Below are 26,983 nucleotides of genomic sequence, written 5' to 3'. Positions count from 1 at the left end.
TTTCTCCTTCTGGATAAAAATTTCCAGCTAGCTCCAGAGATGGTGGAAAGCCTATGACCGATGGTGTGTACTGGGAAGATAGCAGTGGGACAAATCCATGCTGATTCTGCATGAGAACGTAGCCATCTTTTAATATTGTAATTAACCACTTCTAATGTTGAAAGAGCGAAGAATAGCCTGGCAACTTCACTAAGGACGCGTCCTTTTTTTCCCTAATGAAAGAGCCTTTCTCCACAGGAGCTCTCGGTCTCTGTGGAAGCACTTTTGGAGTAAAGAGTGACTCTGGATAAGGGAAGAGAAACTGGGCTTTGAATTAAAGGTAGTTTGCCACGGCATTGCACTAACACAATGCAGATTAAATGGATGAGTGCTCCAAGGGTGTGAGGCTGGAAAGGTGTGCAAAGACTTATCCATCAGAGGAGATGGGCTTTAATCAACGGACAATAGTGTAATACAGTAGTTAAAGAAAGAAAACAGATGCACTGCTTTGTGACGAACCCATCGTTAAATTCATTTTACTCTAGTACCAAATCTCCCTACTGCTCTTCCATAAAGAAAACATTGGATTTCTGCTCACTTGCAGCATCATCAGTCTTGTTTGTTGATTTAGATTATTGGCTTTTAGTGGCAGGAGCTGTATCTCCCTCGTGTGTACAGACCTGAACGCTACGCTGTGAAAAATAAATCAAACTTCTAATCCGTCTGCCTATCCTGAGTTTCTTGTCTATTTATCTGGTTTAGGCTACTGAGTTCTTCCCTTCCCTCCTCGCTCTCCTGCACAGGGGGCACAGCCCCACAGAGAAGTAACTGTTTCCCGCAGGAAGAAATTTGTTCTGCATCCCAGGCTTTCGCCCCCGCCTCCCCAAGCCTTGCTCTCCTCTTCCTCTCCCCTCCTCCTGCGGCCGAGTGCTCGCCCACAAACCAAGCCAAGGGAGCGAAGCCCCCCGATCCCGCAGGCTGGTTTCCAGCCCTGCGCTTGGCAAACGCAGGGACTGAGAGATGATTTGTGTGACCCTGTTCCCGTCTCCCCCCTCCCACCACCGCCCCCTCCCCGGGCTCTGCCAGAGGAAGGACACAAGCCTGACACACGGCAGAGCCTTTGCTTACTGTGGCAAAGCCCACGATTTGCAGATGGGAGCTGGTGATTGACAGGCTAACCCCAGTTCCCCAGGGCTGGTTTCACTGGTCCCACTGTTACGGTCCCAGATTCCCCACATACCACGCCGTTGCGGGTCTCTTTATAGCTTCCCATCCCCTTCGCCGAGCAATGAAGCCATTGTGGAGGGGCCGGGGGCCGGCAGGGCTGGACATCCTCCCCCTCCCCACCTTCGTGCAATATTTTCTCCTAGTCCTTCTTGCTTGTCCCTCTCCCCTCGGTGCCCCCACCCCCCCCCCAGCACCTCACACGTGTCAGGGGCTGGCCCCATGCCTCCCCGAGGAAGGGCAGGTTAATACCTCTGGGCCAAGGCTCTTGCTTGCCACTCTGCATCCAGCCTCCGGCTCCTCCGCAGCCATGGACAGGATTGTCTCTGCCTTGCTGCTCTCTTTGCTGCTTCTCCTCCAGAGCTATGGAGTTTGCGGGGCCCCTCCGCAGCCGAGAGGTAAGTGGGGAGCTCAGCGGTGGGACGCACTGTGTCGGTCCTCTACCTCCTTGCCACCAGCCTGCTTCAGGACTGGGAAGGAGGTGAAGGAAGAAGAAATACCCAACATCAGTCAGGGAAGCAAAGGAGCTTTCTCAAGTATTTCCCCCAAGGCAGCAAAACCTGGAGATGTGTTTGCTTCTGCCTGCTACACCGCTTTAGAGAAATAGTGGGAGGTCTGTACAAAGGCATGGCAAAGGTGGCATCAGGTCAGCCCTAGCTCCCGGCGCAACAGCAGCCTTGGGGCTCGCTGCTTTGGCTGGAGGAGGCCCAGGCAGGAGGAGGGCTCTCCTCTACCTTCCAGAACTACCTTCTCCTCCCCACAGCTCTGCAGAGGGCTGGTTTTGCCAAGCACTCGAGGAGGAGTTGGCCAGACACCCCAAGCTCTGGTTAACCTCACCAAGCAGGAAGGTCTGGGTCAGGTTGCTGAGGATGGGACTGTCCTAGGTTTTACTTCATCCGTTCTTGAGCAAAATCCTGCTCTGTTTGTTTTTCCAAGTGGGCTGTAGAGCAGCCAGATGGGAGATGAGCTGCCTGCTCTTTAGGTTGCGCGGTCCCTAACTCCTGGTCTGCAATTAGCGTCAGCAAGTAGCGAACACAAAGGGAAGGGCTGGAGGGTCTGGTAGCGAGGAAGCATCTCTCCTCTGCCAGGGGCAGGATGCTGCCGGGGGCTCCAGCCAAGCCGGGGAACTCGCTGGAGGAGAGGTGGCCAAGGCAAAAATTACTGCTGGGTTTTAAAAATGCTTGAGTGATCTTATGATGCTGCATAATGTACATACCTGGGCAGATTGACAGCTGCAAAACAGGCGTGACAGCGACTGCAGCGTTAGCTGTTGGTCATGAAGGGGGGTTTCTGATACACTGACCGGTTTCTCCTTAGCGATTTGGAAAGGGAGGGTTATCTTCGCTGCAGAACCGCTAAGCGCTACCAAAGTCAGGAAACTAAACAGACCGGTCACTCAACTCAGCCTTACTGTGAGCAATCACTATTTCTAAAATCAACACCTTTTAACTCTGAGTTAGTAGGCAGGTTTCCGGTTCTTTTCATGAAGATGGCAAAGATGCCTTAAGAGATATTTTCTGCTAAATCAGTGCATGAAGTTCAGTTATTCCTGAATAACTTCAAGCGTGGACATTTTTAAAAATAGAGGAGGATTTTATTTCTGGCTTAATTCAATTTTAAAATAAACTACGCTGAGTCAAGATGACACTCAGAGCAAGGGTCACCTCCTGGAGGTAACTAAGGCCTCTCCTGCAGACCCTGATGTATGCACAGTGGCTGTGACCAGACAGGCTGAAATCCCAAAGGTCCCATCTGATATCTATTTTTTCTCTTAATTTCGCTGGAATATACTTCGCTCTCATAAAAAGAGGTTAAAAATGTTATTCAGGACAAAATCACAGAGCTTCCATGCAAAAAACAAAACCAAACCTTCAAAACTTCTATTGGATCCAACTGGTCCTAGGCCAAAAAAAAAAATAACTTTTCTTCCTTGATTTGTCACTAAAACCAGACATGATTTAGTAGCTATAGTCGCAGAGGGGAATCTGTGCTTTATTTCTGGAGGAAACGACTGCAGTAATTTGAACCTTTCTCTGTACCTTCATTTCTCACCTGTAAAATGGGCATAACCAAGCCCTGGTAAAGGGATTTGCAATACTGTAGATGGACTGCCAACTGAGTTTTTCCTTCCTCTGCAATAAATTATGGCAGCGAAGCAAAAGTCACCCACATGGGAAAAGGTTATATTATTGCATTTTAGTGGAAACTAGAGCATCTGACAAAGTAACCGCTGCCTGCTTCCCTTCTACACACAGCATCTTTTAGAGAGACCTTTCTGGGAGCCAGAAGCAGATTCAGCATTAGTGTCTCTCAGGAAACTAACCTGATTATATTCTTTATAGATATATCACAGGGTATTTATTTTCATCTGTCTGAAAGACTGAAAGCTCCATTAGATTTCACACTGAGGACTGGCTATAATATTTATGTCATAATTTGGAACAGATTTGTTGGCCCAAAAGCTCACATTTAAAAATCTGTCCACAGAAATCTCCTTTACGATATAACCTATATCGTCCCTCTCTGTAGAAATCAAATATTAACAGAGCACTTGATACCCCTACAGAGACAGGCTAAATGATGGAAAAAAATTTAAAAGAACAGAATGCTATAGATCTGGGGGGAAACACGGGACAATTCATTTAGAAAACCATAAAAAATATCAGTCCTTTTTATGTTTTGCCGCAGCTGAAAATTAGGATGGAAAACAGCATGAAAATGAGATTGTTTTTTAAAAAAAACACTCAGCTCTCTGCATTGCTAATGCTTCCTGTTTATATCATTTACTTTTTACAGTGGATATTCATGTCTTACTATGGGGTTGTAGAGATTAACTATCAATTACGTGGTTCTACATCTCTCTGTTGTATTCTCCCTCACCAGCTCACAGAAATAAAACAGCGCTGGTCTTTGCTGTATTACAGTATTTCATTGTTAGTGCCACCAGCTGAAAAACATGAGACTGGTTCGTGTTATGTTGGTTACTTAATCCGGGTATCTCGATTCATGACTGAATCTGAACTGCTGAGTTGCGTGCCTGTTTCTGGTCACGCATGACAAAGATACGACCGCGTTAATTAACGTCCATGTGGATTGCTAATCCACGTCCAAAATGCGGTAACTCCTTTTCAGACATTTTTTGATGCATGCACAGGCGTCAGTTCACAGCTTTATTCCTCCCGCCCGTGCTGCCATACGTGAATTAAGTTTCATGTAGACATTAGCAATAGCCTGGGGTGACAAGTGGGCAACTCGCTCCCACAAATGCAGCGCTGGTGTCTCATCAGCGCGCTCCTTCAAAAGTATGTGTTGTCGACCAGTAATTGTGCTTTTCTTACAGACACTTCCCTACGAAAGGAAAAAGAACATTTAGAAGTATTAGGTTACAGTGGTCTCACTGGGCCCCTCTGAGGCAGGCAGAGAACGGATTGCAGCTCGCAGGGCCTCTAACCTCAGCTGCTATTCTAAGAAGGCCATCCTCTCCCTCCTAGTATACTTTTCTCTCCTTTTTTCTATTTTTCCTCTCCGTCCTTATCCTTTTCAGGCACCCTGTGCAGAACCAAACCCACCGACTTGGTGTTCATCATCGACAGCTCTCGAAGCGTGCGCCCACATGAGTTTGAAAAAATCAAGGTCTTCATGTCCCAGGTGATCGAGGGGCTGGACGTGGGCCCCAACTCCACCCGGGTGGGTGTCATCAATTATGCCAGTGCCGTCAAGAACGAATTCTCCCTCAAGACCTACCAAACCAAAGCTGGGCTCCTGCAAGCTGTCCGGAGGATAGAGCCTCTCTCCACTGGGACTATGACTGGTCTGGCTATCCAGTTTGCCATTAGCCGGGCTTTTAGTGACTCAGAAGGAGCCAGGGTGAGGTCTCCCAATTTTAATAAGGTAAGAAAATTATCCATTTCTTGGATGCTCCTTCTTTCCTGTGGTTCATCATGGAGAGGTTGGAAAAATCAGAAAAGGAGGAAAGGTGATTTTCCTCTGTGCTCTGAGTGTGTGGAGACAAGTGGGGGTTAATTGTCAAAGGTGGCGCATCTTTGGGAGGTGGAAACCTCCCAACTCTTCTTGAAAGCAAAGCTCAACTTCCTTTTGGGCAGAGCCGGCCAGAAGTTGCCGAGGTGAATTTAATCCAGCATCGCTAGCTCTGCCTGGAGTGTCTGTCCTTTGGGACATGGATCCCTGCTTCCAGTGTGCCTGCAACAGCGTCCCACCATGAGACAATGATCTCAGCCAGGCTTGCTAGGCGTGAACATCCTAGGATTAACAATGCTCATCTTCCCCAAAATATTCTAATAAAGATGCTTCGGAATCCACCATAGTAAAAAGCGAGGTAATCTTCTGAAAGTTTCCTTTGAAATGGCCCCTTTCATCCGCAGATACAAAGCAAAGTACTGTTTCAGTGTCCTCCACTGCTCTTCCACTTTTTCAGAGGCTGGCTGATGGCTGTTTTCCATTCTGGGTATTCTCTTCAGGTACACAGACTTTACTCACCCTTTAGCATTTAAGGCTATGGTACAAGGCCAGCTTAATCTTACACGTGGTTGCAACGGGCATCGCATCCCCTGGCCCATATTCCCTGTCCAGGAAGCTCAGTCTTAAAAAAATTATTCCCTCCTTCATTCTCTCTGGATTTGACCATGAATGAAACCCCACCCAAGGTCAGTGAGCGTCACCAGGAAAACTCTCTTCTGAGCACGTGGAGAATGTATAGTCTTGATAATATGTGTTCTAGCTAAACATCGTGAACACACTTCCTCGGCCCTTGTGTCCTGTGCCAGCTCCACTGGCTCTCTGCTATGAGACCAAACCAAAAAAATAAGCAAAGGTGTTAGCAAACAGCTAGAACTTTCACCAGCTGGACAAAAGCCCAGCTGCTGGAGTGAAGAAGCCTGGGATTTTTTTTCCCAATTACAACATTTTTGGAACATCAGTCACTTTCCATTTCTCTCAATGCTAATAATGCTCTAGGGAAGGCAGAGCAGAACATGGAAAAGATGCCCAGGGACGGCAAGTCAAAAATAACACTGAAAAGTGCAAAATAGGCAGTGGTAAAGATCTGCCAACTCCAAAAGTCAGCAACCTGAATGCTCTGCTGATCTGGAATTCACAAGAAAGCCCTAAAAATGAGGCTGTCCCCTACAAGGATGATCTGAGGGGATTTTAGGTGCCCCCTCACATGTTGAACTATAAGAAATTTGCAAATGCGAATGAATTTATCCTCATGTGGTCTTTTGTAGCGGCATTCACAGCAGGGAAAATTCTCCATATTCTTAGCCTAAATCTGGTTTGACACAACAGGAAGAAAACCAAGAGTGATAATAGGAGAAAAATTACAATCCGAGAAACTTTCACTAAGTCTTGCTGGCAACCAGATCCAGAAAGACAAGCTCGTCTTATGAGCCATCATCGTTACTCAAGCTCAGGAGTCACCTGGTGTAAATTCTAATGACCCAGCTCTTGCAGAGGAACGCCAAGACCGTATTGTAATGTTTTTTATTTGGAAGGAGTAACATTGGTTTTGTTTGTTTCTTTGAGGTTCGCTGAAAGAAATCATTGCAAAATTGCAAGGCATTATTAATATATTGTTATTATAATTATTTTTTAATAAAGAGCTTTAAAATCCTTTAGGGCAAGACTAATGGTTCTCATGAACACGACTGAACTACTACAAAGAGAATAAGCGTAGATTCAGCCTTTAGCTCAAATCTGCTACTTTCTGGAGGTTCAAGCAACTGCCTGTTGCTGCCAAGCCGTGTTTTGCTTTTCCTCACTTTCCCATGCTTCCTGCTCCCACCACTCTCAAAAGACTTTGGAAAAGATTCTTTTCTCAGAGGGCCCAAGGCTGCCCAGTTTCTCCACAGATGACTTCACTGAAGAACTGTTTCAGATGGGAAAGAGATGTTTCCTCCAGCGAAACCGCTCCAGGGGGCCTACTGGGAAGTTGACAGGTCTCCAGCAGAGCCCTTCTGCCATCTCAGCCTGGCCAGAGCCAGGCCATCCTATGGTGGAAAAACGTGAGCAGAGTGGGAGCTGCAGGTCCCCTCTAAGCAGGCTCATCCATAGCCACACACAAACTTTTCTGTCCAGAAGAAAAAAAGCAATGGGAACCGTTTGTTTTGGTTGGGTATTGTTTAGCACAAAACCAGACAGCTGAACTGAAACAAAACAAAACAAAAATTATCTGGATGATAATATCTATTTCTGAAATTTTTACTCTGATTGAAGTGCAAAAAATGTTTTAAACAAAAGAAAACACAAAAATAATCCCAACAGTTTGGATGCCAGACCACAGGAACATTTGAGCTCTTGAGTATCGATAGGAAGGAGACATTTACTTCTCACCACTTCCAATGCTCCCTTGCAAAAAGTTTATTTCTCATCTCACTCCGTTAATTGTTGTTCCAATGTCCAGAAGTGCCAGAAGCTCCAAGCAGGGGAGAGGCTCAGATGTACTTGTCCTGCCCCTTACAGCGTCAGCAGCAGCTGCCCACTGTGTAACAGGGAATGTAGTAGCAATCAAGAAAGGGGGTACGTGCTGCTCCTTTCCTTGGAGATGATCCACTCTCACTAGGGGAATGACTGTGGCATTCATTCCCATGTCTCAGGTCATCAGACTTCCATTCAAAGCTGTTGAGCACCTTTACAGATGGATAAGGGTGAATGAAGGGTGCCAGTCAGTGCACAAGGTTTTCTTTCCAAAAGCCGGGCGTTGTTGCGTAGCTGCACATCAGCAGAAATCTCAGGCCGTTGCTAGTTTGCCACTAAATGGGACCTGACAACTCAAGGTAGCTCTTCCCCAGACTCCATCTCTTCTACCCTCATCCGTCCAGAAGATTTACTTGTAGGGAAAAACAGTCAGGGGCACCAAGGTGGCTGATGCTGTTCTCTTTTCGACATTTGAGCTATGAGCAAAGGAGGGTGGCGGAGGAACAGCAAAGACAGTTAAGACCGTTCCAGGTATCTGCCATCTTCCACGTGAGGAGCTCATTGCTGGAAGAGTAATTCAGTGTCCTCCATGGCACCAGTGACCCCACACTGACCACAAGCCTGACACAGCTCCAACATCACCCCCAGGGTCCTCAAGCCTCTGAGTTGGGCAGAAATCCTCCCCAACAGACGGGGGAATCAAGAAACAGTAAAGCTATGGCCAGTCATTGCACCCAGAACGGTACCTGGGTACAAATGAAGGATCCTAAAGGAGGGGTCTGACTTCGAGTCTTGTCGCATGAAGGCAGCTCCCATTGACTTCACTGGTTTTCTTACTGTTTGCCTTTCAAATGGAACAAATAATGGGATCTTTTTAGATCCACTTTCCTCTAGGACCACTACGCAATCCATTCATGCCCCTCAGAAATCTCACCATATTTCTACATCTTCTCCTGTCTTTACCTAATTCCCCAATGTCTATTTTAAGACAAGGTGACCATGCTTCGGTCAGGACTGGGACACAGTCCTGATTTATACAATAGTATTATAATACTTTCAGTATTACTTTTTTTTTTTTTTTCCTTAATACAGCCTGACATCTACTCTGCAGCTGGGCTGCCAGACAACTCTCTCAACAGGCTTTTGCAGTCCTTGTGGTTTCCTGTCATCTCAATAGGCACGAGAGCTGCTATGCCCTGCTAATACTCCAAACAAGCCTTTAGTTTAAATGTCTGAACACTTCAAAAGAAAATTAAATTTATTTAGTGACTTACTGCCGCAGCGTGGCTAAAGCATCATTTTTTATGTGGACAGTGGTATAAAGAACTCTAAAGTTGCTTTGTCTCCCTGAAACCTTATTTCCTGGACATCTGAAAAAGCAGAGTAATAGCAGTGGTCTTTTTAATGATTTATCTTACGCATTAGAAAAGAAGAAAAAAAAAAAAATCACTACAGGCTTTTCCCTCTTCCCTTACGCTTTGGATCTGGTCGAAGAGACAGAATCACAGAAAGGCTGAGGTTGGAAGGAACCTCTGGAGGTCACATTGACCAACAGCCCCTGCTCAAACAGGGACACCTAGAGCTGGTTGCCCAGGACCGTGTCCAGATGGCTTTAGAATACCTCCAAGGTGGGAGATTCCACAACCATTTGCATTCCTTGGTTCCCTGGTTATTTTTTTTGCTTTTTTCCATGATGCCTTGAAGTCCAGCAAACTTTTCCCTTCTGTGACACTCGTGCTGCTGAGGGTGGCCCCGTCATCTGCCTGAGAGGATGAATAGGTCACGCAGTAATATAGGGAGGCAAAGCTTTCAGAAGCATTGGACACGGTCCTTGCTCCTTCACACAGCAGAAGTCCAGCAAGACCTTGAGAAAATCTGTGCTGTGATTGTCAGCTATGTGGGACACTGATCAAAGCACCACAAGATCATTTGGTCTTGCTGTGCTCCGTGCGGCAAACGTCACCCCAGGACAGGGAAAAGCCCAATTCCTTTCTGTAGGAGCCCAGCGTAAAGTCTGTTTATACCTTTATCAAAAACTCTGGGGGTGCCCAATTACTTTTATCTTTCTTTAGGAGGAACAACAAATAGATTGTCAAATTGCCGGGAAAATTAAGGGCTTATTCAACTTTCTGCCCAACTCCCCCCTCAGTGCTGTTACAACATTCATATTATACGCTGCATAACGAGACATAGCTACCTCATTAGCTGCTGGATTGCCTACACATGGCAACCCTGAAACAAAAATACCTAGGGATGCCCGTGAATACTCTGGTGTCTTAGTTAACCAAGAATAAATTGCGTCATGAGAACATGGGGGATTTCTATATGACAGAAGTAACACAAGAAGGATCCAGAAAGTGAGGAATTTGCAGGAAAATGAGAGGAGGTGGTTAAAATGAGTAAAAGTTTTGACCTTGAAAAGCAAAAGTTTAAGGGTTTCCTTCGGGCAAAGCTGGAGATCCTGTTCAGCTATCAGAGAGAGCAGAAGCGTTCACCCTTTCTTAATTCTTCTCACGTGGCTACCTGCTAAGTCCGGCACAAGCCCTTGGCTGCAGCGCAGTGTCAGTCTCTCCCACTGCAGTTGCTCTTTTCCTCCAACCTGTCTCTTGCTCTTTACCAAACAAGGCACATACCAGGACCCTCAGCTTTTTAATTGAGACAAGGTCACAACGCAGAGAATTACAGAGATCGCCTGTCTGCAAATGATTTGGAGCTCGATCTAAAACAAAAGGATGTTGTTTTCTTCACTGCCTCAGGCTGGCAGGGAGGGCAAATGTCTACGAGGAGGAATATGAGGGAAAAAAAAGAGGATTTCCTGATCATCGGGATAACTGCATATGATACCGAGATCACTTTACACTTGTTCTTTTTCTTAGGCTCTTTCTGGTCCTCGTCCTGGCCACAGTCACAGACAGGTTCCCCGACTGGCCTGACACAGTTACTTTTCTTTTAGCCACAGGTTCACTGATTAATTCCTGATGCCTGGTCCAGATTCTTTGTACCCAGAAGCTTAGCTTTCTCCAACAGCAGGTCAGAAAGTTACACGAATTTTGAGTGCTCTGTTGTAGATTTTCACACAGATCCGTTATGAAGATCTTTCCCATCAGATCCAGATGTGGATGCTGCTACCAGACACCTCCCGGGTTGCATATGGGGCGCAGGCCTATGTGAAGATGCCACCCTGATATGAAGAACCAAAGAAACTGATTAAACTCGGAGAATCGCTTTGTTTAGACAGAGAATGCCAGGAGGACATGCAACACCTCTGTCTTGTGACAAACAGCGAGAGAAAGATCTGCGGCTCCTGACAGAAACCTGCTCATAGGGTGGTGTTGCTCACAGAACCTACTCGATAATACATCTTGTTTCCTGACAGGTTGGCTTTTGATAAGCTCTAATTGGCAGCCCCCAGCTCTGTGCTGCTGTGTGTGTGACGGGAGCCGAGCTGCTGAGTCGAGGGCTCTCTCTCCTGGCAGAAAGCACGACTGCATGGCTGGCTCTGCTCCTTGGCTCGGCCGCTGCTCCAGAAACCACCCGAGTGCTCCTCTTGGTCAATCTTTGCTTTTCCCGTTCCTTCTCCTTTACAACACACGCTGACGTCTGCCACAGGTGACACTTTTCCTTATTCCGGCCATGAGCAGAAGATAAACACTTACATTTATTATTTTTTTTCCCCCTTGGAAGGAGCAAGTTACAGAATTCTGATGTCACCAGGAATTTTTAATTTTGTAGCCCTTAGGAAGCGTAGATAAACTTACAGACCTTCACCAGGTTGAAAAGCTCTCTATTTTTCCAGGTTCACCCAGCTTTTGTAGAGACGGAAAGCTCTGAGCTTAGTGTTGCGGCATTACTCTGGGGCAGCTGACTGCAGCATCCCCATCCCTCGGCTGAAGGGTGGGCGGAGGGGGAAGAGTAACTTCATCTGCATGGCCAGGGACCCCTGGGCAAGCAGGGCAGGAAAACTCACTCCTGACCTTACTGGAGATGATTTTTTCCACCCGAGGATGTAAACCAGCCATCACACTGTCCTAACTGAGCAGCTGGTGGGTCTGATTTTATCTTCAGAAAGATGGAGAGCATATATGGCATAGAGGAAAATAGCAAATACTGCCTTAATGGCCAGATGATAGCTCATTCAAAGTCACTGTTGCTGCCAGATAGATTTTTTCCTGCCTTTTTCATTTGATGTTTCTTTACTTTCTGTACTGCTGAGGGTATTTGCCTGCAGCTCACCTGCTCCTGCTGATTATATTTCTCCATACTGCATTACATCCCAATCAGTCGCTTTGGAGTTGACAGTGGTGTCACAATAAAACAGTTGCGAGGAAAAGTGGCAGGAGCAGATGAATTGGCAAAGAACAAAAATGAAGGTTTTGTGACAGTGTCACTTATCAGAAGAAAAACAGAGAGGAAAATGGACCATCTAGCACCAGGAGCAGAGCTCTTGGAGGCTTTCCACTGGTTCAGAGCTCCATCTAATCCAGGGTGAAATCCGGTTCCACTTATACCAGCTGTCATTTTAATGCTGATGTTGGTAGGGGTAGGATTTCACCTCTGCTATTTATTGTGGAACAGAGAATCAGAAAGCGTGGCAGGCCTGACACACAGCGTGACCTTAGGCAGATCTCTTCCCCTCTCTCCGATACAGCTTCTCCATCTGTAAAATGGGGAAAAGTCTTCGTCTGATGATGTTTCCATGACATTCCCTAGACTCTTTAAAGTCCCATACTGAGTCAGAGTTGTCCTTAGCATCAGCTAGGGGTTCATGAACATAGTTTGCCTTGAGCATTAGTTTGCGTATGAGGAACACAACCTTTACTTTGGTTTCCTTAGGGGCAAGATGCACCAGTTGTCCCCTAATTAAATCAGTCAGGTCCCTGGCAGTTTAACCTTTCCAGCTCAGAAAGAAACAAACCCCACATAAAAGAATGTCTTGTGTGATCTCAGGAAGAACGGGAAGAGGGGGAGGAAGGGGAGGGCATTTTCTTTTTCTTTAATTTTAGAAAATATGAAATCTTCTTTTCTAACCCAGGCTGTTCCACAAGCAGTAGTGATATTAAGCAAGCATACACCTTGTCTCTGCCCTCCTCTGCGTAGGTGGCGATCGTTGTGACTGATGGACGTCCCCAGGATGGAGTGCAGGACGTGTCAGCAAGGGCCAGAGCAGCCGGCATCGAGATCTTTGCCATCGGTGTTGGCCGGGTGGACATGCACACACTGCGGCAAATTGCTAGCCAGCCCCTGGATGATCATGTGGACTATGTGGAGAGCTACAGTGTTATAGAGAAGCTGACCCACAAGTTCCAAGAAGCTTTCTGTGGTAAGTCCTTGCCACAACCCCTGGGTTCCTAGCCAAGAGCTGCAAGTGGCTGCCAGCAAGCTTTTCACGTGTAAGCTGTATGTGTGTGATTGTCCCTCATCCCTCTGCTTCCTTGTCCCAAGGACTTGGGTCTGCAGGAGCACGAAGCAGCGTGGAAGACAGATGCTCTTTGAAGTTGCCTTTCGAGAACTTCAGGTTTTGTTTAGGGAATTTCAGGGTTTAATTAAAGAAATCGCCAGACTTCATTGGCACAGACGAGTTTGTAAACATGACCCATGTACTCCTTTGAGGCATTGAAAACGAACCTGGAAACACGATCTTTACATAGCTAAAATCTTTGTCCTTACGTTTAAGCCTATCTGGGCAGTTCTGAGAATCTGGCTTGTAATTTCCCCACCAGTACTGTCTTCTGAATTCCCAGTTAAGCAAGGGATGGTTTCACTTCCCTGCCAGAGGCTGAACTGCCTTTGCCTGACTACGCTGTCATTTTTTTCAAGCCTTGTGAGGCAGGAAACTCTCCTGGCTGGTGCAGTATGCAATGCCTTTCTGCATAGTATATAAAAAGACCCTGACGCTCCTACAAACACATATTTACTCCTACACAAAGCAGTGAACACAGCGAGAAAGCTTCATTACTTTCAAACGTACCCACAAGACTGTAAGAGATGGTCTGTACATACCCATTTTATGTGTCAGCAAGAGAGGCCTGGGGGTTTCGCACGCCCATCCCGTCGAAGCACAGACGCGCGGCAACACTTTTTAAAAGGCGCGATACACCGCGGTGCCTGTGGCAAGGCATTGCAAACACATATACGCAGATGGACCTGTAAAAGTCTCCCAGACCAGTTTCTTCAAGGGGTGTAAAATTTCATGATTCAACTTTCAGGCTGAAAGTGATGGGGGCGAGCAGCCTTTTGTCGAGGAAAATTTCCTCCTCTGTAGGAAGGAGGAAAATTTTGAATATAAAGTGAGTCATGTATTATAATCAGGTGTCACCGCACCAGAAGCTCATGAAAGAGGGGAAGAAATACTTCATACTGAATGGGGATAGAGACAAAATTTGAGAAGGTGGAATCCAGGCCATGAATATTTGTGGGAGTTTGTGTTGGCTGCCCCGGAGTCAGGAGTCAGCCAGAGACCGGAGAGGGCTGACAACGTGCTTTGGAGTTCTGGCATTGGTGTCATTCCAAAAGATAAAGAGGGAAAAAAAAAAAAAAAAAAATCCTTTCTGTGCCTTGCTTTTCAAATTCATAATGTGCAGATGACAAAGTTCTCCCCCTGGTAAAAACCCTCAGAGATGCATCCAAGGGAAGCGCTGCGCTAAGGATTGTTATAGCTAACAGAGAATAGCACCGTATTAACTGCCAAGTGGGCTGTTATCATGCTATGCAAGCAGCTGCACGCAACCATCCTTGGAGATGGACCCAGCCACCACCTGCTATCGCGAAGCTCGCTTTGTGGGTACTGACAGCAGGAAGAACTCTGCAGCACTGTCCAAGCTGTTCCCCGTAACGCTCAAAAAACACATGGGAAAAAGGGAGACCCTTGGCAACCCAGCCACTAGTTAGACTAATAACATCTCTGTAGGCTTCAGAGAACCCAACCTGAGAGCCCAGTGTTACAGCCATCTGCATGGTTAGCAATATTCCTAATGATATGAGTTCCATATCTGCTGGAAAGACCTACCAGTGCTGACACAATATGCATACATGTGAATTGGGAAGGCCAGAAGAAGTACAAAATGCACGCAGAGCAGAACACAAGTAACTTGAAATAATGAATAGAAGCCCCTTAACCTTGAAAGACTTTGCGCCGCATCCCATCATTATGATAGAACCAGAAACGTTCAGTTTTCTGCACAGATTTCTCTGGTATTTGTAAATGAGTCGCTTCAACCAGATCTGTTTACTTTTGAGTTTGTTTTCCATCATCGTTGCTGTAGCTGTGACAGTGTTGTCAGTCACCAAACGCTGCTGGCTCAGACTGCTGCAATTCAGCTTCGGTTTGCTCAGCATCTCAGGAGTCAGATCCAGGTTAAGATCAGCAGGCAGAAGTGTTTGTAGAGAGCGAATCTGAAAGCTGCATGTGCAAGGGTAGCTCTGAAGTGAATTCCAAGTATGTTTGCACATGAATCCCATCCAGAAAAGACAACTGTACATGGGGCTGAACTCACTAATCATAATTGTACATAGCCGGAAAAAATGGGTATCGGCCAGCCCAGATGGTAGGTTGGAAACCAAATCTCATCCAGTAGCTTTGGAGAGTGAAGTATATTGTGATACGCTCAACCGACAGATGGTTTTTGCCCTTCATATGGAGACTATTTCTAGTCCTGGCTGTGCCTTGGAGTCAAGAGATTTGTGGAAATTTCTCCTTGCCTCTTCTATCTCAGTCACTATCCAAGAGCGATGACCTCTACAGCTTTGTCTTGCTGCAGAGCGGATTTAGTTGTCACTGAGCTTATGGAACAAATATCACACTTTGTGGATGGGCCAAGTAGGTTTTGGGTTGAGAAGCCTTGGCATGGTCTCTGATTTTATTCTGCACTTTTGCTTACAGTGGTGTCAGACCTGTGTGCCACTGGAGACCACGACTGTGAGCACATCTGTATCAGCATCCCAGGAGCGTACAAGTGTGCTTGTAAAGAGGGTTTCACACTGAACAACGATGGGAAGACCTGCAGCGGTATGTAACGATTTTCATTTGCACCGAGCTGAGCTGTGATCTGCAGCGGTATGGTGGGGACAGGACTGAGACTTGTTCTGTTCAGAAAAGGAAACCATACATTTATAACCAGGAATTATTTTGAAAACATCAGTGTGAAGCATTGTTGAGTATCGATCGATTAAACCTATTTCATTCAAGATAAAATGCAAGTAGTGCTATATTTTCCTACTTAATTAATTGAGGTCTTAGTTGCTGTCTTCTTTTGCCCTCTTCTCGTATTTTTCTTCAGCTTGCAGTGGTGGGTCAGGATCTGCCCTGGATCTTGTTTTCCTGATTGATGGCTCCAAGAGCGTGCGCCCTGAGAACTTCGAGCTGGTGAAGAAATTCATTAACCAAATTGTGGACTCACTGGAGGTGTCAGAGAAACAGGCCCAGGTTGGCCTCGTTCAGTACTCCAGTTCTGTCAGACAGGAATTTCCACTGGGGCAGTTCAAGAACAAGAAGGACATCAAAGCAGCAGTCAAGAAAATGGCCTACATGGAGAAAGGAACAATGACAGGCCAGGCTCTGAAGTACCTCATTGACAGTTCTTTTTCCATCATCAACGGAGCTAGGCCTGGGGTCCCCAAGGTGGGCATTGTCTTCACTGACGGACGGTCACAAGATTACATCACTGATGCTGCTAAGAAAGCCAAAGACTTAGGTAGGTGTCCTGAATTCTCAGTGGCTTGTTTCTCCTTTGGACCAGGTACTGCATCTAGTATCAACCTAGGTATGACTCTTCCTGGAGATGTCTCTTACCTAGGATAGAAACAGGTTACTATAGAGTGACTATGCCGAGATGTTGCCTGACTATCCCCGCATGCTCACAAAGAACTTGGAGCAACTCTCTCTGGGGTTCAGATGGATTTCGGATTGCCAGCAGCTGGTTTTTGCTCCCACAGCCCCTCTGCCATTTTGATCTAAGTCTGCTGGAGGTCTCTCTGCTGGGCAGGATGGAGTTTCATGTGGTATGGGATGCACACTGGTCTAGCATGCTTCACATAAACATGAACGAAACTGCAGGGAGAAGCGGAGGATTTGTCTGATGTTGGTAATGGAAGTCAGGTCAGCATCAGTGGCACTCAACGGTGAGGCAAAGACGACCACCAGAGAGCCCCCTGGAGAATAATGCGACTTGTAGGGCCAAGCATGGCTTGGCTTTATCGGCCTTAAGGCCTGGGAAGGAAAAAGAAGAAATAAAGCAATAAAAAAGCAGAAACACAGATTAAGGGAGGTACTGCGGACTCCCTGGCCAAAACCCAGACACACTAAAGAGAAACTTTCTTCAGCTTCTACTGGAATATTCAAAGCACACAGTGGCTACATATTGATAAATTTATATGTCTAAACATCGTGAAGTATAAGTATCTTGAGATCTGCCCCTTTGCTGACCTGCTGAACAAGTTCCCAGTCTCCTGACATGGCTGTGTTAAATGGATGCAGCCCATGTGAATACGCTTATGAATTGCTAAATTCTCTACTTCCTTTTAACTTCCATCTCGACCACTAGATGGGACTAAGGGCTAAGCACATAATAATAAAGGTCAGGTACAAGCTCCTGAAAAGATGATGTTTACAAAGCAAATTGACACGTTAGACAAATGTTCAGCCCCTCGAAAACAAAAAGTCCGTATAAGCGGTATCTATAGAATTTATTTCTCTGTGATGATAAAACTTTAGGCCTTGTTCTTACACAGAAATCTCCAACATCTGCTCATAAGTGATTTCAGTGGGATAAATAACAAGACACTTATAACTAGACTCCACGCTTGTTCCTTGAGTTGAACGTTGATAAAAAACAAATATGGGACACATCCAGAGGCAGAAAGACAAGGCAAAAAGTGGAGGAGAGGAAAGCATTACCAGTGTCTAGACATGGACAAGCAGAAACAAATATTTCGAAAGGAGGGTTAACTAGCAACGCCACTCAAGTTCAATGGGAAAACTGCAGTTCCGTTCAATAGAAACAGGTTTAAGCCAGAGGTGGCCAATCAGTCTCCTGGCAGTGAAGTATAGTACCTGGAAATGTCCTTAACTCACAGTATGGGTTGCTCTTGACAGACCATATGAGTTGCAATTTTATAAAGAGATTCAGCCACGGTTTTGCTGAACCACAGGTCCCCATTGCACAGGGGACTTTGCCACTACACAGGCTGATTAATAGTGGCTGCAGGTTATTTTGAAAACTTCCACTGTTTCCTTTTTCTGTATTATCGCTTCCCTATTATCTGGATGCACGATCCCGTCAGGGTGTTATGATTATCTGTCCTTTCTTGTATCTCCAAAACACTGTCCTTGTGGTGGTAGTGGTTATTGTCTAGATAATTCTAGTAAAACTTTGCCTGTAAAAATATTTTGAAACCCGTTTGACCTGGTTGAAATGAGTCCATAATAGTAGAGGGTAAGGGGGTTCATTTCCCTCTTAACACCTGCAGACGTGGGTAGAGGCTGGGGATGCAGAAGGTCAGCAAGGATGTACAAACTGATGGGGGGCTGGTACCACAGCAGCAAGATGCTCCGTGGCTGTCCAACTGACAGGCTCTCATTGCTCGCAGGGTTTAGGATGTTTGCCGTGGGAGTTGGCAATGCAGTTGAGGATGAGCTGAGGGAAATTGCTTCAGAACCAGTAGCCGAGCACTACTTCTACACGGCTGACTTCAGAACCATCAGCAAGATCGGGAAGAAGTTGCAAATGAAAATCTGCATTGGTAAGAGTGGGGGACAGGGGGGGGGGGGGGGGATTTAATCACCGAATTTGAAGGCTGGAAGCAGAAGGACAAAAATGCCCCTTCAGATGGATGTTACGAAGAGCTCCCTGTTCTCAGAGCGTAGAGTACTTGGAAGGATCATGAGACATCAACATGTCGGGTGGTTACCTGAACCACAGCCACCCCTACACCTCAGCCATCTCCTCCTCTCACAAACTGCATTCTCCTTCCCTTTTCATGCATCCTTCTCCCCTTCACTATCTTCCTTTTCAGTAACGATGAATTCATGGCTGCACCAGGTCCTGAGAATAGCCAAAAGTGACATTAAGAAAGAAGAGTTGCTCTTAAATAGAAGTTAAGGGTTGATTTATTTGGCATAATTTGAAGATCATCACAAAATTGGACATCTGAACTGAAGCTCCCTAACCGCTGGTGCTTCTACAGTCAAACAGGCACCACAGGGGTGACACATTTTACATTAAAATAAGCATCTAGTATCTTCCACGTGACTTGTAGGTGTCTAAATTTGGGCAACATGAATGCTAAGTTGCTCACATTCAGATAGCCTAGTGAAGCAAAGGCTGAGTGGGAACTGAATGGGACACAGGCATGACAAGAGGAGGTAAAGAATAATAAAAAATTTAAAGAATGTTGACCTGTAAATAAGCTGAGTCTAAAAATTAATTTAAAATAACTACCACAGCTATTTTAGATTTTTGTTTTAAGGAATCATATGCCTCCTATGAGATATCGGCCCTTTGCAATGCATCTGCTTGATTGGCGGATCATAGTGAATCCCAAACACTCAGACTTCTTTTAAGGCATTGAACACCTCGCAGGACTTCTGAGAGCTGCGCTGACAGGCTCATCAGGAACCTGGCACTCTCTTGTCAAGTCCAGGTGCTCTGGGTCCTTTGCCCTGCTAGGCAAATGTTTCCTTCCACTTCCCAGCACGATACACCCAGCAGAAGGAGGGAGGTGATTGTCCCCCTGTGCTCAGCACTGGTGAGGCCACCCCTTGACTATTGTGTCCAGTTCTGGGCACCTCAATACGAGAGAGATCTTGAGGTGCTGGAGCGAGCGCAGAGGAGGGCAACGAAGCTGGTGAAGGTCCTGGGGAATAAATCTTACGAGGAGCGATTGAAGGAGCTGGGTCTGTTCAGTTTGCGGAAGAGGAGGCTGAGGGGAGACCTCATCGCTCTCTACAACTACTTGAAAGGCCATTGTAGAGAGGTTGGTGCTGGTCTCTTCTCACAGGTCATTAGCGATAGAACAAGAGGGAATAGGTTCAAGCTGCAGCACAGGAAGTTTAGGCTGGACATTAAGAAAAAATTCTTCCCAGAAAGAGTGGTCAGACACTGGAATAGGCTGCCTAGGGAGGTGGTGGAGTCACCATCCCTGAACGTGTTTAAGAGTCATTTGGATGTGGTATTAAGGGATATGGTGTAGGGGAGAACTTTGTAGAGTGGAGATGATGGTTGGACTCGATGATCCCAAGGGTCTTTTCCAACCTAAATGATTCTATGATTCGATGATTCTGCACTGCACGCAGCTCTGGTGAAGCTCATTTAGTTCCCAACAGAGTTCAGCCAAGCTCAGCTTTGCTTCCCGTGAGTGCGTAGACCTGCTCTTGAGTGTCCCATGGCCCCATGCGATGCAGAGACCTCCACTGCTCTCATGGCAGGCAGAGATGCTCTACAGCATCAAATGGGTGAAATAATACACATTGCCAAATGTTAACCTCTTTTTTCCCTTTTTTTTTTTTGCAATTTCTATCATTGTTATTTGTGCCCAAATCAAGAGATATCCATGAAAATAGTAGTGGGCTAGCAGTAAGTGACTCATCTGTTTTTCTCCCTGATTATATATTAGAGAGAAAAAGTACTCGGGAAGTTAGGGGCCTTGCCTCAGGAAAATCAGATTTGGTTCCTTGCACCCTTAGAGATGTCCCGGGTCATGCTGGGCAAGTGCCCTGTCCTCCAGATTCCTAAAGATGGGACCTTGCTTTCCTCCTGGGGAAGGCTGAGAGTGACAACGTCCTCCAGGGTCCTGTGTGTGCAGAGCCTGGCAGCCAGGCTCGCAAGATACTCTCTTTGCCACGGAACTTTAAAAAGCAGGAGTCGATCCAAGGACAAGACGATGGGAGCCATATGAAAAACCCCAACATATTGTATTTAGATATCTTTCAAGAAAGCAAATCCATTCAGATTTCAGCCTTCAAAAAAAGTAAAAATAAATTTTGGAAAAAGTACTTGTTTGCAAAATAATCAATTTTGGTAAATATCTTAACATTTCTGGTTTGTTTTTTTTAAAAAAAAGGAAGGAATATTTGTATTTGTTTGATTTACAGTGCCAGCTTGTATTTATCAACAGATGGCTAGAAATCTTTTCTTCATATCCAGCTTTAGTTTACTCATGACTGGTTTAATCCTGTTGTGATTTTGTGCAAGTGTTGTCCTTTCCCTTAAAAAGTCCTTCTCCTTTTTATTCCTTCCATTTGTTAGGCGGTTGAGCTGACTCAGTGTGGTCACGTAAACATCTCTTCCCTTTCCCCAGTCATCTCAGTACCCTTTTTTGATCCTATTCCAGTTAGGTAATTTTTCTTGAAGACCACATGTAAATTATTGACATAGATTAACAAACTGATTAAGGCATAATACTCTGCCGGCTCAAGAAACGGAGCGCTGAAGCAAAGCTCGAACAAGTCGTGACTCTCAGATGGCAAACGGTGCCTCCAATTTTGATTTCACAAAATAAGAATATGGCCCACCACAACGATGTCATTGGGAAGAAAACTGGCAAACAGATATTGTTTTGAGCACTGTATTTGGTCATATTCAAATTTATAGGGCAAACTTTAAGCATCAGTAGTAGAGCTCAGTGGGCTTTCAGGAAACTTGTAAATCCAGGAAAGATTTTATTTTTTTTTTTTTTTTGCACAGAGCCTGGCCTATAAAAAAGGAAAATGTGAGGTTCTTTAGTCATCTGAGGTCAAAACCAGAATTATCACTCAGACAAGTAGGAGGAATGATATTTTGATTTCCATCATATTTGTAATGAAGAAAATAAGAATTGCTTTGTTTCACTTAATCATTTTATTTTTTTGTGTGTGCCACTTAACTCATTTTCTTGATATTCTGATCCACAGAGGAAGACCCATGTGAATGTAAATCTATTGTGAAGTTCCAGACAAAAGTAGAAGACCTCATAAATTCATTGCAGCGGAAATATATCCTTCAGAAGCTGTCTTTGTTCAGAAGCCAGTGGGTTGGATTGTGCTTCCTGGAGGGGCTAGTGGGAAAAGTCTACTTGTGGGGGAAGGAGGTTGGGTAGGTGTTCAGGAAGGTGGGAAACACGACACTTGGGTTATGAATGCGTGTAACAAGAGGATCCCCTGCACCAGAGCGCATAGCTGCTGCTCTGACACAGAATAAGCACATCAAAAACAACAAAGCCAAAGTAGAGTATGTCAAACCATTGCAATGCAGCAACAAGCTGTAGGCATCAAGACCTAGGTCAGTTTTTAGGAAGAAGCTTCAATGAGCCAGTGTGACAAGTGTGGAAACATAGTTCATGCATGGGATGATGCCACTACCTCTGCAAGGCGCAGGTGCTGTGAAGCAGGCCAGAGCATGAGGGCTAAGAGCAGCTGGACTGTGAGCAGTCAAAACCCTTGGTGCACACATGCAGCTGATTCACTCAGTCATTAAAGCTCCATGGATGGGATTCTTTTTAACTGACAGTAAACGTCTACAATGCAAACATCTGAGTTGGCTGCCTAAATTTGTCCATAGCACTGGAGGGAAAGAGGGTCATCTACCACAAACCACCTCTGACTGTATAGTTGGTGGTCTGGATAAAGTCAGGTGGATAGGGCCTACAGTCAGAGGGTGTCATGGTTTTGGCCAAATTGGCCAAAGGCCGGTAACAGATGCTCCCCCCCAGCCTCTCGTGCACGGAGAGGAGGAGGAGAGATAAAGAGATTTACGAGTTTAGAAGAAACTAAACTACTTTAATGGAATATTAATAATAAAATAAAAAGGAAAACAATGAAATAGATACAGTATACGCAAAACCATATCAAGCTCCCAGGATGACGTCACCGGCAGGCACTGGGGAAGTCCCAGCCTGGACTCAGCGACGGGTGGGAACTGGATTCCAGAGCTGGAGTCAGGAATGCTCGTATTGGGATCCAAGGCAGATGAACAGACAGGGGCCTCCTCAGACATCGACCACCGACTAAAGAGAGTTGACCCTTTGACCCCTCAGCTTTTATACTGAGCATGGGGCAGATGGGATGGAATACCCTGTTGGTCAGTTCGGGGTCCCCTGTCCTGTCCCCTCCTCCCTGCAGGTGGGACCCCTCTACGCTTCTCCGCTTCCGACCCTCCAAGGGGGCAAGTAACAAAGTGAGCTGACCTTGGTTGTTATTTCAAGAAGTATCAGCCAGAGCCTCTCTGCGTGCCATTCCTTGGCACTAACTGTCTTATCACTCTGAACGAACCGCTTTAGACACAGCATGCTGTTAACTTCAGAGAGTTAGAAGAGCCCTCGTTAAGAAATAAAATTACTGAACAGAAATTTGGTTCTGTTTTACCTCAAACCAGGACAGAGGGATAGGCCCAATAGTCAGAGGGATAGGCCCAATCCTCCCAGCTGTCTAAACCTCAGTTGTGAGAGCCTAAATTTTATGGAAGTGCTCACTGCAAGCATCTCCAGTGATGTGAGCTGGATCGCACCTGAACTGGGTTTGTGGGGTCACTGCCATGCTGGTCCTGTCATATTGCACAAAGACCCTAAATAAGTGGTTGAAAGAGAAACAAGAAAAGCAAAAAAAGGTGTGAATAAGATTGAAACTTCGCACTTTTCAAATTAGTGAAACCTTGGGGTGGCTCACAAAGGGCTAGGGAGACTTTTTCATTACTGAGAAAAAGGAGAGAATATAATTTTAAAAGCAATTTATTCACCCATTTCTATGTCAGTTGCACAGTATATTTTCTACTCTTTAACTCAATTTGAGTGAAATCTATGACTTATGTTATGCAAAAGGTCAGAGTAAATCAGTAGTTCTCGCCCAGTGGGTTGCTGCTCCCAGGCACATCATGAAAAGCAATTAGCAAAAAGAGCAGAAAATTGCGACACACTATATAACTCTAAGAAAAGCGCTCTGCTCCCCTCGCCACACAACCCATCCTGCTCGAGGTCAGGAATTCTCTGTCAACCACTGAAAACACACTCCAACCGTTCTCACGTTTTTCACTCTTCCTTTCATAGTAACTTTATAGGTGCACGTGTATGCATGGATATTTTCTACCTTCAATAAAAGTTCATCACCCTGAACTGTTCTGGCACCGCCAGAGTAGATGCTGACAGCATTCCTCTGCTACCTGCTCCCAGCAAGGTAGCTCCATTCCTTAGCTGTTCTGCAAGCCCGGGGAGGACTTGAGCAATGAAACACTAACACGCACTGTCATTTTTTTCCCCTTAACTCTCGCTCACTGGAAGCTGTGGCAAAAAGGATCGAAGCCCTGGAGAACAAGATCATCTAAATCCCAAAGCAATATTCTTCCCCTCCTTCCTAATGTAACAAAACTAGAACTCCTTCACTTGTAGCGGAGGGCAGCTCAGCCACAGTACTATGGCCAGCTTGTATTTTTTTTTTTTTAAAAGAGTCTAGTCTACCTGCATTTGTTTAAAAGGGAAGAAGTATAACAGTAGAGCAGACATTGTATAACAGGCAGAGCACTGTGTGTGACTGAGAGACAGACCATGCTGGTGTTTGTTGCATCGTATAGAGTGCATATATTAAAAAACTGGAAAGGGTTGGTTTTGATTTAAAGCTTAATATATATATGTGTGTTAATAAGTACTTGATTGTGAGTTCTGTGAATCCTCACTGTGTTCTTCTGCATCTTTTGTTTCTATGCATGAGATAATTTAATTTAAAAGTCAAAGTGACTTAAAACCAACTCAGATGCTGAGTGTAAAATGTCAAAGCCGCTGATCAGCTTATTACTGTAAGCATGACACATCTGTCAGTAAGTAGGCGAAATATATTAGTGATGTCCGAGTGTGTGTCACAGACACGATAGAATAGGATGCTGCCGGTAGCTGGTTTATCTATAGCTGTTGTACAATATAAAAAAAAAGCTCAGCTTTCCTAGCCAGCAAATGCTCTCACGATGTCTCAGCAAACTAGCGCCCGAGCTAGACCTGTTCTGGGTAAGTCCTGATACCATGCAATGAGCCGGCAGCCGAAGCTCTGTACAAGGCAAGGCAGTAGTGTCAGCACCAGCCCCAGGAGATGTGCCCCTGCTCCTCAGCCCTCTGGTCTCCACATCCTCAACCGAAGCTACAAGACATCACTAGTATCTAAAACACAGGGAACTGCTGCTGGAGCTGCTGCCAATGGAAGTGGTGCATTCACCACTGCAGTGACCAGAGGCTCGCGAGCTCCTTCCTTATCCCACACCTCTAAGCACCTTCAAAGCCAGTAAGTTCATCTCAACACCTTTCAGACTCTTCCGTTCCTGGATTTCCGTCACCGGCAAGACTAAAAAGCAACGTGGGCTGGAAGTATCTAACGCTGCCTGTCTCCTACAGCTCTAGTCTGGCTAGGCATGGAGTGACGAGGCCGCATTAATCCATGGCACACCATTGAATGTGAGCACAAGGGGTTGGGTTTGGAGGGGGTTTTATTTTTATTTTTTGTATCAAAATATTTATACTTGAGACTAATGTGAAAAGCTTTTCAGAATAGCTTGGCCTGTTCAGAAGTGTCACCGTAGCAGAGATGTTTTGGGTGAATATTAAAAGTTTGCTGAAAATTTTTAAAGCGAATTTGGCTTGTTTCTTTGCACACGCTTTGGTGTAGTTGCCTGACAATGTCACCCCTCTGCAGTCTTGTTAGTGGTAGGAAAGCCTCCACCTCATATCACGACCTTTTATTTCAATTCAAGTGAAGAAACAGGTCCACAGAGAAACTGAGACCTTTCTCTCAAAAGAAAAAGCTTTTCTTAAAACAAAAATCATTTGTTATACTCTTGGACTTGCAGGAATGAGTCAACACATTTCCAAGCATTAGCTCAAGGACTACAGTCAGTTCTTGAGAGCAAAACCTCATCCCCTCAGTCAAACCTGGTATACCCAGACTCCAGAGCAACTCCTACCAACTCCTGAGCTTCTAGGGATAAGATTTCTGTCATCTAACTTTACAGATGTAAAATCTAGACATCTAAGAATGAGCTTCACATGTTACATTTGTTTCTCAAGAGAAACAGATACCACAGGGCATGCTTGTCAGGATTATCTAATGTGCACATTTTAGTGCAACGAAGCAGTACAGAGCCCATTTCTCCTCCTAGAGAAATATATATTATATATAATATATATAAAATTCATTCAGAATTATACAACTTTTAAACACCTCACCCAGGGCAATCCAGTCACCTCTACTGCCATCCAAGGAATATTTTTCCTGGTTATGTGGAATCACTTTCCATCTCAAAGATAATATATTTATAAGGGGGGAAGAAAAAACTCCTCAGTAAGCAGAAGAAAAGAAGCTTCTAGGGTCATGGCTTTAAACTAAAGAAAGGAGTAGATTCAGCGAGATATAAGGAAGAGATTTCTTATGATGAGAGTGGTGAGACACTGGTCCAGGTTACCCAGATGTCCGGGGATTGGTCCCACAGCGAAGGTGCCAGGAGGGAAATCCATGGCTTGTTCTCACGCTCTCTAGGAACCGCTTTCATCACCCCATAAGCCATGGGGCACCAGGCTTTCCTAACCACGCCAGCCTCAAACCCACCTCTTTTAATCACCGCAGCGCCGGGTGCAAAAACCGCAAATGTCCGGGGATGGGTCCCACAGCAAAAGTGCCAAGAGGGAAATCCATGGCTCATTCTCATGCTCTCTGGGAACCGCTTTCATCGCCCCGCAAGCCTTGGGGCGCCAGGCCTTCCTAGCCAGCATCAGCCTCAAGCCCACCTCCTCCACTCGTCACAGCACCAGGCGCAAAAACCACAAACGTCCAGGTGAGGTGGGGATCACCTCATGGGTGAAAACCCACGGTGAAACCATGGGTGCAGCTGGGACTCTCATTTATTACTGTCAGAAATGACATGAGACTAGCTATGTTGAAATCGCTGTCTTGTGACACAGAGTTTTAAAGAAAAGAGAACTTCTTTGACAGTGAAGTTGGTTTTTTTCCTGTGTTCATACAGCCTAGTATTCATCTGGTCCTCGTCAACAACATGGTTTAATATAACATCCAGGTTTCTTGACTTCTTATTCTTTACTCTGTTTTTCTCCTTTTCCATTTTTTTCTATATCTCTTCAATCTAACAGCTGATCGGAGGCAATTGACTTCCATCTGATAGAATGATGACAGCATTATTTTTCTCTTTTTTTTTTTCCAGCTATAATCAGTTTGCCAATCATGGAAATGAGCTCCTGTAGTTAATTTTCTTATACGCCTATTTATTCCTCAAATGACTTGAAAGTAAAATTTAATAGTTTCAGGAACTAAAAGACAGATTTGATTTTAATTCCTGTCATGGCACCCATGGAAATAGCTACACAAAAAGATATTGCTATTATCATTTTGCAG

The 26,983-nt window shown here is 45.4% G+C and overlaps 1 protein-coding gene across 1 annotated transcript; it reads left to right on the top strand.

Annotated features, from left to right (window-relative positions):
- Window positions 1–1,267: 1,267 nt before the first annotated feature.
- Window positions 1,268–23,921, top strand: MATN1 (matrilin 1). The gene is made up of 8 exons (XM_054223821.1): window positions 1,268–1,601; window positions 4,748–5,094; window positions 12,733–12,955; window positions 15,515–15,640; window positions 15,912–16,325; window positions 18,220–18,372; window positions 21,521–21,601; window positions 23,872–23,921. The coding sequence occupies exons 1-8, from the start codon at window positions 1,268–1,270 to the stop codon at window positions 23,919–23,921; spliced, it is 1,728 nt and encodes a 575-aa protein (XP_054079796.1).
- The last annotated feature ends 3,062 nt before the right edge of the window (window positions 23,922–26,983 follow it).

This window comes from Rissa tridactyla, chromosome 18 (assembly GCF_028500815.1).
Source record: "Rissa tridactyla isolate bRisTri1 chromosome 18, bRisTri1.patW.cur.20221130, whole genome shotgun sequence".
Lineage (NCBI taxonomy): Eukaryota > Metazoa > Chordata > Aves > Charadriiformes > Laridae > Rissa > Rissa tridactyla.
Note: the sequence above shows the minus strand (reverse complement) of the source record. Positions and strands in the feature narration are given on the sequence as shown.

Coding starts and splice junctions, on each gene's coding strand:
- MATN1 (XM_054223821.1), top strand. CDS start 1,268: ATGAAGCCATTGTGGAGGGGCCGGGGGCCGGCAGGGCTGGACATCCTC. Junction 1,602..4,747: donor GGCCCCTCCGCAGCCGAGAG/GTAAGTGGGGAG, acceptor TATCCTTTTCAG/GCACCCTGTGCAGAACCAAA. Junction 12,956..15,514: donor GTTCCAAGAAGCTTTCTGTG/GTAAGTCCTTGC, acceptor TTTTGCTTACAG/TGGTGTCAGACCTGTGTGCC.